This window comes from Lepisma saccharinum, chromosome 5 (assembly GCF_977018435.1).
Source record: "Lepisma saccharinum chromosome 5, izLepSacc3.1, whole genome shotgun sequence".
NCBI classification, from domain to species: domain Eukaryota; kingdom Metazoa; phylum Arthropoda; class Insecta; order Zygentoma; family Lepismatidae; genus Lepisma; species Lepisma saccharinum.
Window position 1 is genome coordinate 17219206 of NC_139233.1, and position 13099 is coordinate 17232304.

The following is a 13099-nucleotide window of genomic DNA, read 5'->3' on the forward strand; positions in this document are numbered from 1 at the left end:
AAATGAATGTACAAACATTGATTACCTACAATTCAAATACCTCATATTTTGAATATCATAATTGAAAGGCTCGGGAGTAAGTGACATTTTGGTCATTTCTGAGTTCATTAAGTAAAAAGGTTGTTAGAAGCTATGCTGTAGATAAATTGTTTTTGTGTTGTGTTTACCAATTTCAGAAGGCTTCACTGAGTCCAATGCAAATTGTATGACATGGCAATTTCACTCTAAATTGAAGGATGGTACATTTTACTTTGCAACTCAAAAATGACCAAAATGTCACTTACCATGTTTTACACACGAGCCCTTAAACTATTTTCACAAGTCAAAACAAGAGTATAATAAAGAAGGCAAGTTGAGAAAACATGTAAATTTATTTAGACGAGCGAACTCTTGCTTGAAGTCACAAAATGAAAATATGGCTAATCTATTTCCAGTTTTGTAACTTTAAGTAATCTTATAATTTCAGCTATTGTCTAACAACTGTACCTGTTTATGAATGATTCAGATAATACAGTGAACAATCCATGAACTTGAAGATTAATGGAAAACCGCAACAAATAGCATGTCTGTTGTATGAAAATGTATATATTTATTGTATTCTTTATTTATTTAAAAGTCAATAAAGCAATGTGCAAATGGCATTTCTTTCTTATAATTTTTCTTTACATGTAACATGTTATGAAAATCACAATGAAATACGAAGTATCCTTTTGGCACTAAGCAAAATCATTGCTGCCAGTCTGCCAGAAAATCTAAGTGAAAAATTTCATATAAAGTAACAATATTACTAGTAACACACAGAACAGATTAGCCCATGACTACAAGCAATATTTCTGTGGTAAAATCTGTAAGAAATCTAAGTATTCTTATAACACAAGGAGAATGTCAATTCATATTTAGTATTAGATTCAAAACGAAAACAATTTTTCCAGGATACGCAACAAATTATTGCAATGAAAACAGAATTATCCTGCTTAAGAAATGTGACAGTACGTACGCTTTTGAAATCTACTTTTCATTTCTTTTTTGCAAGAAGCTTTCCAGGTTTCATCGTGTGTGATGTCATTTTTGATTCAACATTCAGATGCACTCTCGTGAACTAAAAATGTCAAATTCAATAAAATCTGGAAAGCTTCACAATAAAACAAATGAGGACTACATTCAGAAAGCACACATATAATCTCAAAAATGTGCGCTGGTTATACCTGTCATACTTTTTTTTTTATCTTTGCACATCCAAATATAGCACATTTAAACATGGAGCCATTCACAAACCTCCACTAGCTAACTTGCTTTTCTGCCGCCATTGGCTGCGACTATGAGGATGAGTGAAATTTATGAATGAACACCCATGCCAAGCCTGGACAGGAACCCAGGAACTTTGGTGGAGAGATCGAAAGTCAAGCACTTAACATGTTCGGCCACATAGCAAGCCTACTACTCTTGCTTTCAAGTGGTCATCAGGACCCTGATCTGTGATGTTTCTGGCCGAGAGGGAAATTTCCGTCCAATTCAAAAAATTCTCATTTCAAAACAATACATAAAAAAGAAACCTTATTGAGGGTTTATCCTGAAATTTAAACACATTGGAGGGTGTATGAACGATTTCAGGGGGAGGGGGTGGAGGTAAATTTAGCTTTAAATTTGGCCTTCGTGAACATTTTTATGGGTTCATGTCACTAAAAATTGATTGGTATGTCAATCGGGGTTGGATAAATATTGTACTTCTACTATGTACTTAAATTATTTCCTTTCTTTGAGACATTAAATTTACAAAATTTGCTTTACCTTGGGTTTTCAGTATTAATTAAACATAACTTAAAAGTTCTTACAAATTTCATAACAATCAGCTGATTTCAAATTAAAAGGAAATACGATATTTCAGGTGCTTATACTCCCATAGAAGAGGAAAAACGGAAGCAACCATGAGTCAAAAATGTGCAATTTTTTAGTCCACTAACGCATGAAGTGTAATTACACTATTTCTTGCACATTTTGGCTACAATATTCCCTGGTGGGAATGTCACTGAGCTGGCTCAACACTGAAATTTTGGAGCTCCCGCTGGGGAAAGTGGAGAGCACATGACTTTGCAGGAACTTCAGCATCTACTCTTACTCATACAAAATATAACAACTTCATTTCCATTAAGCAAGATTATAAGTATATTTCGTCAATAAGTTTTAATAAATATGAAAGTACATCTGATACAAAAACCTTCACTAAAATATATGGGCAAAAGTGATAGAAAAATGTGATTTTACAGTTCAGGCAGTACAGGTATAGTGTGAACGAAAAAATAAGCGTACAAATCAATATGCATTTGCAAATATTTCCCAGCCAACTGTTATGGGTATTCCGACCAATGTCTCCATTTGCTAAATATATCAACCAGTACCTGTGGCGCTCTGTCGGTGGGGGCAGCTGGATCGTTGCACACTAGTTTATAATTTGGATGAATTTTTTGCAAGCGAATCCCTTCGCTGATCAGCCGCTGCGTCGCCATGAGCTGGGGGTTCGTTGGAGGAAAATCGCTGTAGTCTCCTATCAGGGAAACTCCTATGCTCCTGTTGCTGAAGGCATATGCGTAGGGGCCTGCAACGCCCCAGCCACGGCCCTCGTACACTTCGCCACCTCCCCCAATAAGAAAATTGTAAGCAATGTCCCACCAGCCGCGACTTTCCATGTGGAAGTTCTGGATTGTTCTCAGCAGGTATGTACACTCCTCCTGCCTGAAACACATTTCGGTGCCCGTGTGGCTGACGATGACGTAAGGGACGGGGACTGCAAGCTTTGTCTTCTCCAAACTGGGCTGCCCCAACCACTCGTCCCGTTTCACTATACGTAGCCCCAGGCTACCCTGTGGGATCGCCACTGAACCTGGAATATAGAAAATTGATATTGACCCAGTTGGCACTTTGCAGAATGCTGTACAGAGGCATCAACATAAGACTTCAGTCACTACACATGACCTACGTGGTGGAGTGGTTAGCACAAGATGGCAGGAGTCCTGGGTTCCAATCCTAGCCTGAGCGTGGGTGTTCTTTGTGTGTCCCTCCATCAGTTTCATCATATCATCACTCATCCTCATCGTCTCCATTAGCCAAAGGTGGCAGAAAAGCGACGATAAATTTAAAAAAATCAATATATAAGAGGGAATGTCAAATGAAACCTTAATGTTCTTTATTATTATTATTTAGTACGTTTCTGCACGTAGGGTTGCATACAGTTTGATTTATTTTAGCATAGACCCATATATTTTCAAATCTGAGTTAATGCCTATATACCTCAAGAAGAATCATCTTTGAGGTGCATGTGCAGTTACTTATGAGCTACAGCGAAGGTCTTTCTACCCATGTGACTGTGAACTGAGGCCATTGTCGAACTTCCTCCTCCATTGCTGGTATGGAAAGTGTGCAGAGAGATATAGAAAAACTCCGGCAAATAAGTTTTAGGCTTTCAGAGGGCAAGAAACCAGTTTTTTCACTGGTGCTACTGTGTAGAGGAGGTACCATCCTGAAAATAACAAAAATGACGTTTTGAAGCTCTTGATCAGTGTTGAGGTTGTTTTTCAAATACCAGTTGATACATCACATACATTTGAGTTGTATACAGTCTGTCCTAGAATTTTTCAGACTTTTAAGGTTTTCATTTGATTCAATGGCAATGCACTGAACACTTCGGAATTGAAAGTCACTGGGCTAAGTGTCCGTGACTGTCCTTTAGGTTATTCTTATCATAGTAGGTATCACAAATCGGAATTTTTAAGTCAGCAGCTGATGAGAAGCATATTTTTTCTGTATCGAGAACATTTCAGGGGTGTTCAGGCCCTATAGCTTTCTTTAAACATGCTACTGGTACACTGTGCTTAACTTTTACGCTGCACCACCAAATGTTTAAGAATATAATGTTTTGGTATGCATTTGAGAAACATCAGCCACCGCAATTCAATATGGTGGACAAAAACCTGATTTTCCCTGACTTCAAAATACTACCGTTATTTCAGAGACTTGTGATTTTACTGGTGGTTAATTAGTGCTCTGGATCTGTAGTAAAATCACAGGTCTGTTGTAGATTAGATCCCTACCACCGGTAAAAAAAAATTGTTCACCTGAAGACAAAAGAAGCGGTGCTCTCTCAAAACGGAGTGTTAGAAAGGTACAGTTAAAATCCGTATTCCATGGATAACGTCCAATTAATATCTCATACAGGAAATTAATCAGCATGTATGTTTGAGGTAGGAAGATTCTTGAAACCCCCCTCCAGGGAAATATTAGGCTATGCACTTGACTTCCGAAGTACAAATCTTCAAATGGGAAAAGTGGAAGCTATGAAATTTCCCCTCTCTATATTTTCTTCATTTCAAACACTGTACACACACTAACCATTATTTATATCATGAGGAATGTAATATCCCTGTCCTCCTTCAACATGTGGGCTTTCAACAGCCTCTGGCAGATTTGGTGCTTTGGCAGCAGAATTTCTAAACATCAAGATAATGGTTGTGAGCAGAGCAAGAACCAGACCGGCAATTATGAAGCTGAAGAAAAGGCAGGGCTTCCTTTTTACTAAACTTCTTGGAGTCGTTGAACTTTCGCCCCCACTATACGCATTTATATCCTTATCTGAAAAAGGAAAATATATATACATGTATATGTATGTATATACCGCGAGAGGCACCTAAAAGTACCACCTGAAATAGCGAAGAAACCAGAAACAGTAGCGATGTGAGGTTTGCGGGAAACAATAATATCACATGGGGCTCGTAAATCGGAGGTATGGGGTGGGTCGAAAAATATCGACAAATGGCGCATCTGGAGCAAAGTCATATTTTTTTAAATGGAACGATATACAATAACATGCATAATATAAAAGAGCACACGCAGAGAAACACAACGCCGTTGGTATCATGCATCTACTGCACATAGGAACGAAGATATGTCCATGTGAAAATATGTAAACAAACTAACAAGAGAGAGAGAGAGAAATATATTATAGTAAACCCTCGTTAACACAAACTCGCTTAAGACGAACACTCGGTTAATATGAACAAAATGTTGGTCCCAGCAGGGATGTATTATATCTTATAGAAAGTTTTATGGGTTAACGTGAATTTTGGTTACCACAAATTATGAACTGTTTTTTAGTCCGTTGCATCATTTGATCTCATTTAACATGAACTTTCAAAGTTTTTCATAATTTTTTTCTGTCGTTCCTCTGCTAGGTATGTAAGGAATCGCTCAACAATCAACTTATACAGTATTGTAACCAACAAATTCAGATCAACAATGTGTTCAAATGTGTTTTTCTATTCTTTAAAACATAGCCAGTACGAGTAACATCAAGATTAAAACTTATTACGTATTTAACCAACAAATTCAGTTGTGTGTTCAGATGTGTTTTTCTATTCTTTAAAACGTATGAGAAACATCAAATTGCAAGCAGTAAGACATGACTCATGGCCAAGAGGAAGAAGACAGGCATAGACCTGCAAACAAAACTGAAAATCCTAGAGGAAGTAGAAATAAAATTTGAGTACTCGGTTAGCACGAATTTTTTTAACACGAACTCTTGATTTTTCGGTCCCTTAGGATTCATGTTAACGAGGGTTTACTGTATATTCTAATGCTACTACAAGTCCTGGACAACTTTGGTCCAGTTCACAACAATCTGAATTGTGTCGAAGTATCATCTGGATAAACTTATGACTACTCTGGCGTGAGCAGTGGCGTATTCTCCATGTTTACAGCTGGTAAATGTTTTTATATTTAGCTTTTATACATGCTATGCACAGGGGAGAACTTTACTTTTCTTTTTTTTTACATGGAAAATTGCTCATTATATATTATGAAAACTCTTAAAACAAGTTTTTAAACCTGGATTTAAGTTAACTGTATAAAGAATTTAAAGACTGCTTTATGTACGCCACACATCTATTCTTCACCACAGACTGCTAATGACCTGCTTGTATGGAGGGAGGGTGAGAGAGCCACAAAAAAAGTGGGCAAGTGCCTATTTACAATAGTAAATTAACAGAGCTATGTGTTGTCGACTACGAAAATAATTATTATTATTTTTTTTTTTAAATGACTATTTCAATTTCCAGGGAGGAGGAGGGTTTGACTTCCCATCGCAAGACCCGTGGAACTGGTGCAATCAGTGATGTAGGCTTCCTTGCATTCTGTAAATGCAGAGCTGTAGCTAGATTTTTACATCTGATGCAAAAAATGGAATTCAGCATCTCCTCCACTTCCTGCTTCAGGCAATTTCTCTTTATTTACCCCCTTCTTTATATTCTTCACATATAAACAGCAACTTTCTGATGCCTTAGGAATTTATATAAAGATTATATCAATTTTGCATTATCATGTAGTGTGTTGAGTACAATTATTACTGCATACAGAGATTGGTTAACATAATAGTATTTTTAAAAGACCAACATTTTTATCTAAACTTTAAAAGATGTTTGATAGTGGGTGGGCAGGAATTAAAAGGAAAGTGAAACAGTGGAATAAATAAATGAGATACTTTCTAACATATTTAAACTTGTTAAGCGAAAAAAAAAACTTGTTACTGAAAAATTATTTCACATGATCAAATCTTTGTTGAAGTCAGGTTTGTTATATTTATAATTGGGTATAAGGTTTACTGAAGGCAAACTTTCTATTTATTTTTCAATGTATGTATAAGTATATATAAAGTAGATACTTAATCATACCTCGACTTAAGTGCTTGCGATACTTATTTTCTGTTTGAGAGGTTGCATCTGAGGAGATTTCCCTTGTTGAATCTGATCTTTTAAACTGAAAAAGTGGAAATAATTGTATACATAGCCCTTAAAATAAAATAAATTCACACCTATATTTAAGCTGCAAAATACAATACACTACATTTATCACTACATGCCACTATGTATATGTGCGTGTGTATTGTTTATTTTGCTTTGAAGAAACAAATTAAATCAAGGGATGTACTTAAAAGAGGCTCCGAAATACATTTGCCATGTGCTAAAATTGAATAAGCAAATTTATGAAATGAAATTTGTTTATGCAGAACTTGCATGAAGATGACAAGGATTAGATTGGGGTGAATTAGTTGAAGATTAGGTTAATTTAATATGCACATATTTGTGGTGATACCTGCCAGAAAATGAATTGCACACAAAGGTCATGTGTTTCCTACTTACAAATCTGAAAGTGTAGTTAAATATAAATTTTCTTCATCATTATTTTAAAAAATACTGACAGAATCACTTTGTTATGCCTACATTTTTATATTCTTCTTGATATTATTTTCCACATGTAGCGATTTTCTGCAATTCACATTGCAAAATCTTACAACGTCCAACTCGTTGTGTTGGAAATTGCTCCGCTCAGAATAGCGATAAAAAACAACTATCATTTAATTCCCTGATCTTCCGCCAGATGGCACCCCTGACTATTTGCGAAATATTTCTTTGGAATCACGCCATCTGCAGCTCGGAAGTTACAGGAAGTGAAGTGTGAAGGCAGTGTGTAGGTATGTGCGTGAGCACAGAACAGTTTGTGTCTTGTGCCTGGTATCAGCAATACACGTAATTGACTCGCTCCACCACATAAATGTCTCTCGGGATACGTAGTTCGGACTTTGTCGTTTTCATAAACTTGCGATGAATTGCCGAGATTTGTTGAACATTAATCAAGACGTAGCTACGTTTTCAAATATGGTGACGGTTGCAGAATTGAAGCATAGGAAGGAACACGGCATTTGACAATTTGTATCCAGCCAGTGATATGGAAAATGGGAGAGTGAGGTACTTCGGTTTCCTACCACGAGGCACGTTCATCAAAGAGTGAAGGAAGTAGTCCACTGTCAGAACCTATAAGTTGCGGTGCATAAAACGAAGGTAGGAACTGAAATTGTATTTTTGGTGGATTATAGTGTGTGTCAAAAAATGCCGATTTTTTTGCTCGACAAAAAAACTACTCGATTTTTCGTAACGTTTGCTTCAAGTGCTAAAAATAACTATTTTGTTACCAGACAAGTTCTGTTTTACTTCGTGCATATATGTATATGCACTTGTTAGAAAAAAGACAGGATTGAATCCTGTAATTTATACCAAAGACGTAACTTTAGTGAAGCACGTAGTAAAATTAATGATGTGTCACGTGCGTGCGTGGAACCTAGTACAACTTAAACAATGGACGAAAGTTCGTTTATTCTGTGGAAAAGACTTGTAGCATTTTTTTTTGAACGCGTCACAAATAGTTACCTTTAACAAATCACGACGACGTCATTAAACAATGCTGTTCTCCATTCCCCCCTCCCCCCCCTTTGGTATTTGGTCCATTTACTGGCGAATATGGCAAAGTAGTTAAATTAATTGGTTTTTGAATGAGCATCTAGGAGGGTATCTTGTACAAAATTGATGTGAAATTGTCACAATTTCTTGGTACGGCTTTTGCAAGTTATGCGCCTCTAATAATAATGAATGCGTTTTAAAATATTGAAATCACTGGATTTAATCTTTGTCTCAAAAGATGATTGAAGCATAGATACTAAAGTAAGATAACGAAAATTGTATATTTCACAAATTTGCTTATTCACAAAAATTTTCAACATTTCCTTTTTTTTGTTGAGTAGTTGCTTAACATTTTTGAAGTACAAGCATAAGCCTAGGGGTAAATGTGTTACAAAAATGGTCCAAACAAAATGGTATCTAGTCAACGTCGAAAGAGGCACAATTTGTTGATTGATTGGGGTTACCCAATATTATCTAAAACGTTAAGGAGAACTTTGTTAATGATCTAATCAACGAAATCTGGTTGTGGTCATTGTAAAAAGATTATATTCATCTTGTTATGAACATTTAATTGTTGAATAAACTGCGTCGTTAAATTGTTGAAAATTGCTATCTGATTTTGACTTTGTAAACATTTAAATTTTCCCTTTATCACTGCGTGGTCGAAGATACCAAAAGAAGAGTAAAAGAGGCATTTATAGTGCATGTAATTGTAGTTTTTGGTTGAGGTGAATAATTCTAGATTACATAAGGTTACTAAAATGCATAACGCATTTAGGAAGTTCTTGCAGTAGAGCGTTCTTAATTTTCAGGATAAATTCGTAAACGGCAACTTTCGTGTGTTTACCCCCATTCCCTCAAATCGAAGTTAAGGAATTGTGAAGTTCGTAGTCAATTTTGGGATGCCGCGAACAACGTGGCAATAACCTCCACCCTAATTGATTTTGTAAGTTCGAACAAGGTGCTTAAACCATACCACGGCCTTTGAGGTAGCATAAAAGATCCAGCCCAGTCACTACTTGAAAATAAAAGCATCTTGGAAACCCGAACGTTACACACGTAATGTGTTGTCTGTGTGTGTTATGCATTATAAGAAGCATTAACAACTGCAGATATAAGATCATAGTTCTATTCAATCACTGCATTTTTTCATTTTTTTTCTTTAGATGCAACACTTACCTTAATAACTGTATCGTTATTTCCAAGGTAGTGGTGCCTTGATATCTCGTTAATATTTCTTTTACTACCAGAAGAGCCTTCATTTTCTTGAACTGTTTGGAGCATTCTGTTGACCGTGTGGTGTGCTTTTGGAGAGTGATCAGCTCTCCCGCTCACTCCTGCATCGAGCGAGTTTTGGAGTTGGCGACCATCCTCTTCCACTGCATGCTTGGACTGCTGCATGTCATAAGTTGCCCCGGAGAACCAGCCATCACTATCCTTGGGGTTGGTAAAACAATCTTCTACCACCCTTTTTGAGCCATGCAGGCGAGAACACTTTCCCATCCACATATCCACCTCATTCACTCGACTATCTTTCCTTTTTCTTCTAGCTGATATTGCATCCGTAAAATGATTTGTTATGAAACGAGGGCTTAAATAGGCAGCTACGAAAGCCCTTAAAGGGTTCAGCCCTTTTCCTCCTCCAACCCAATTCCGTTTACTTCCCAGATACTCATTCTGCAAAGGCTGATTTCTGAATCTGTGTTTCACATTAACCTCCAGGCCACAGTTGCTTGTTTGCGTTCCTTTACACTGAAGTCCACTTTTCGTTGCTAAATCCTTCTTACCATTAGTCGGCATTATCCTCTTCTTCCGCACGTCTCCGTAAGAATGTTTTAGGAGCTCTGAACTCTGCCTGTATTCAATTGTGTCATAGTCCAGTATGCTACCAGCTCTAGTTTTACTCAAGTAATGATTCTTACACTTCATAGCATAGTCTAGTTGTTGCTGAGACTGATATAGTGCAGACTCAGTTTGTGATGACCGTTCTGTCTTTTTTCTTTCAGGCACAGTTTCCTGAGCTTCAGTTCCACCTTCCATTATTCTGTCGCAAATCTTTGACAATTCATATGTTACTTGATTGACAGCAATTGATCTTTCTTGTGTATTGCCTGTTTTCTGCATGATACCGTCTTCAACTCTATTCTTTGAACCTGGAGATTCAATATCGTATTGTGTAGCACTATCAACCATTTTCTTTGCGACCATTGTGTCATCAACTCTACCTTGATTTTCACAATACCCTTGGTTCGTAATTGAAACTCCCATGCACTCATTTCCGGGTATTAATTTCAAAATCTGATTTGCTGGGGATGAGTTGCCTTCAGAGATTTCATTTGTATTCAACCTGGAAAATGTTACATTCTTTGAATCTGATGTTAAGTTTCCGGCATTGTGTTTATTATTTTCTGCAGGTTTCTTCAGCAGAAATTCATCAGAATCCCTAATATCTTTTTCAGGGTTAGAAATATTGTGTTCCCGTGTTCTACTGTTATTGTTTGAATCAATAGCAGTGGTTCCAAATCGCACATTTTCAGGTATTGATGTACATCGGACATGAAGATCAGGCTGTGAATATTTTGCTCTCTTGAGGGCTGATGGTTTTGAAGTCCAAGCATACTTCTTTTCCCCATCAACATGACTAAGGGAAGTTGTACTTTCCTTTTGGACATCAGTTTTTCCCTCATGACTAATTGTAACAGGCTGTACGAGTAACTTATTCTCAACCATTTGCACTTCATCACTTGCAGTTACAGGTTCTTCGATTATATCCAGCAAAAAGTGATTCGGTTCATTAATAGCTCTCAGCTGGGCAGTAGCAGAATAGCTGCCATCAGGAGTTTCGATGGGGCAAAGGTTCGGTTGTACCCCATGCAAACATGTAGGCTGTGTTCTACAATATAATTCCTTCAATAAGGTAGACGTGGGAAGCTCTTTAACTTGGAGACAAGCTTCCTCGCTAGAGAACTTCACCTGCCGAAATGGAGGTTTGGAATGTACCCTTGGTGATTCATTAGAAAGCTGAGATTCCAAAAATTTTTCCTCACTTGCTTTTAAATTCCCTTCTCTTTTAGTTCCAGAAGCTGCCATTTTGGTCGTGTTTTTAGTTTTTCTATATTCTTGATCCTGGATTTTATTGCTTTCTCTTTTTAAGGTTCTGTCGGCATGATTAGGTTCAATCTTCTCACCTGCATGATCGCTCATTTTAGAAGTATTTAGTTTCCTACTGTCTTTTCTCAAGTCTTGCTGTTTTTGTCTACCTTCCAAATTCTCAGAGAAAGACTGAACAGTCGTTTCAGAGGTCATACCTTCTTTTTCACCGATTACGCCACTTAACCTAGCATATGAATTATCATTTTGTCCTTTCACTATATTTCTATCTTTAGAATGTTCCAGGCGGTTACTATCCTTTATCCATTGCCTTGGTCTACCTTCAGATGACTTTAAACTTTCACGCATTACAAGAGATGGTTTCCTCATCCTAGGATCTCTAGCAGACACTGGACGTCGAGTTTTAGAACGAATTCTACTTGTAGATTTAGGAGCTGTGGTAATCTCCCTGCTCCCTATTCGTTTCTCTATAGTGGGTTTTCTTTGTGATTCTTTCTGTTTCGCTGTACCGAGCCTGTATTTCTTTCGTTCACCCCATTCATATTCTATTTCAATTACATTTTCCTCTTGACGTAAAGACTCTGCTTTTTCATAAACTGGGCCACGTTCATCATCATTTGTATTTTCACTTACTTCATGTTGTTGACGTGCTTTTCTAGTTTTATACTTGTTGGCATCTTCACAGTGGCTCGGGTTGTGTTTCCCCAAATTATGCCTAGGTTTTGCACTTGTGTTGGGCTGATGTCTCACGCCCTGCGTATAGCTGCAACATGGAATGCCATATCTACTGTGCCCAGGAACGAGAGTATTTTCTACCTTAGGTTCTCCTTGTTTTTGCTTGGTTTTGATGACAGGCTCTGGATCGAGTTCAACTTTATATTCATCCATGAGAATCTTGAAACAATGTGACGAGCAGTCTCAACTTCTGATAATATTCATCACAATACCAAGTATACCACAATGATATCACCTTAAGAGGGGCTGATAAATTTTATAAATCTTGTTGAATAGTTTACCCTTCCTACCCTCTTTATATATCAGATATGTTATTTTATATTTCAATTTGTCAGTTTCAGGCACAACACCGTCATTTATTAGAACTAAGAAAAATAAAATATAAAGAACATTAGATCAAGGATAATTACACACAAAAATAATGATATAGAAGACTATCAATTGGATTATAGTTTCAATTGATCTTCCTTGCCGACAATGTGTACCTCATTACTAGGAATGGACAATATTGGAAATTTGATATCGTGATATATCAAGAAAATCTCATCACAGATGATACAATGTATTTTTTCTGTATCGTGATATCGGCAATATATTGTCTCCTCGATATATATCACCAAAATATCATGACAATATATCATCGACAAGATATATATCGCTAAAATATTGTGACAATATATCGCCAACATGATATATATCACCAAAATATCGTGACAATATATTTCCGACACAATATACATCACCAAAATATCATGACGAAATATTGTCTAGTTGACATTGCCTGGTCGATATTTTTTCAATATCATTATATATCGTCTAGACCATCGTTTCTCAACCTATGGGGCATGACCCACTGCTGGGTCGCAAGGGGGCATTTGGTCGGTCTCAAAAATTAATTTACTGTGTCTTAAAAACCTATTACATTTAAATTGCTAAGATATATTGTTGTAACAATTTAAATTCAGCCTTTGTTG

General features: G+C 36.9%; 2 protein-coding genes across 4 annotated transcripts in view; one reads left to right on the forward strand and one right to left on the reverse strand.

Annotated features, from left to right (window-relative positions):
• Nucleotides 1–641, forward strand: part of LOC145988232 (putative chitinase 10) — a 64124-nt gene extending 63483 nt beyond the window's left edge. For both annotated transcript variants that reach the window (XM_083123081.1, XM_083123080.1), the window contains exon 16: nucleotides 467–641. In XM_083123081.1, coding sequence (XP_082979207.1) covers nucleotides 467–477 — 11 coding nt within the window. In that variant the 3' untranslated portion in view covers nucleotides 478–641. The remainder of the gene's footprint in view (nucleotides 1–466) is intronic.
• Nucleotides 642–2177: 1536 nt separating this feature from the next.
• On the reverse strand, nucleotides 2178–12461 carry LOC145987678 (uncharacterized). Of its 2 annotated transcripts, XM_083122214.1 has the most exons (4): nucleotides 9459–12461; nucleotides 6717–6801; nucleotides 4384–4623; nucleotides 2178–2878 (listed from the first exon to the last, which is right to left on the reverse strand). In XM_083122214.1, exons 1-4 carry the CDS (start codon nucleotides 12276–12278, stop codon nucleotides 2346–2348), a joined length of 3678 nt encoding a protein of 1225 aa, XP_082978340.1. In that variant the 5' UTR covers nucleotides 12279–12461; the 3' UTR covers nucleotides 2178–2345. The 2 variants fall into 2 exon arrangements, with proteins under 2 accessions (XP_082978340.1, XP_082978341.1); XM_083122215.1 differs by lacking the exon at nucleotides 4384–4623.
• Nucleotides 12462–13099: the final 638 nt, after the last annotated feature.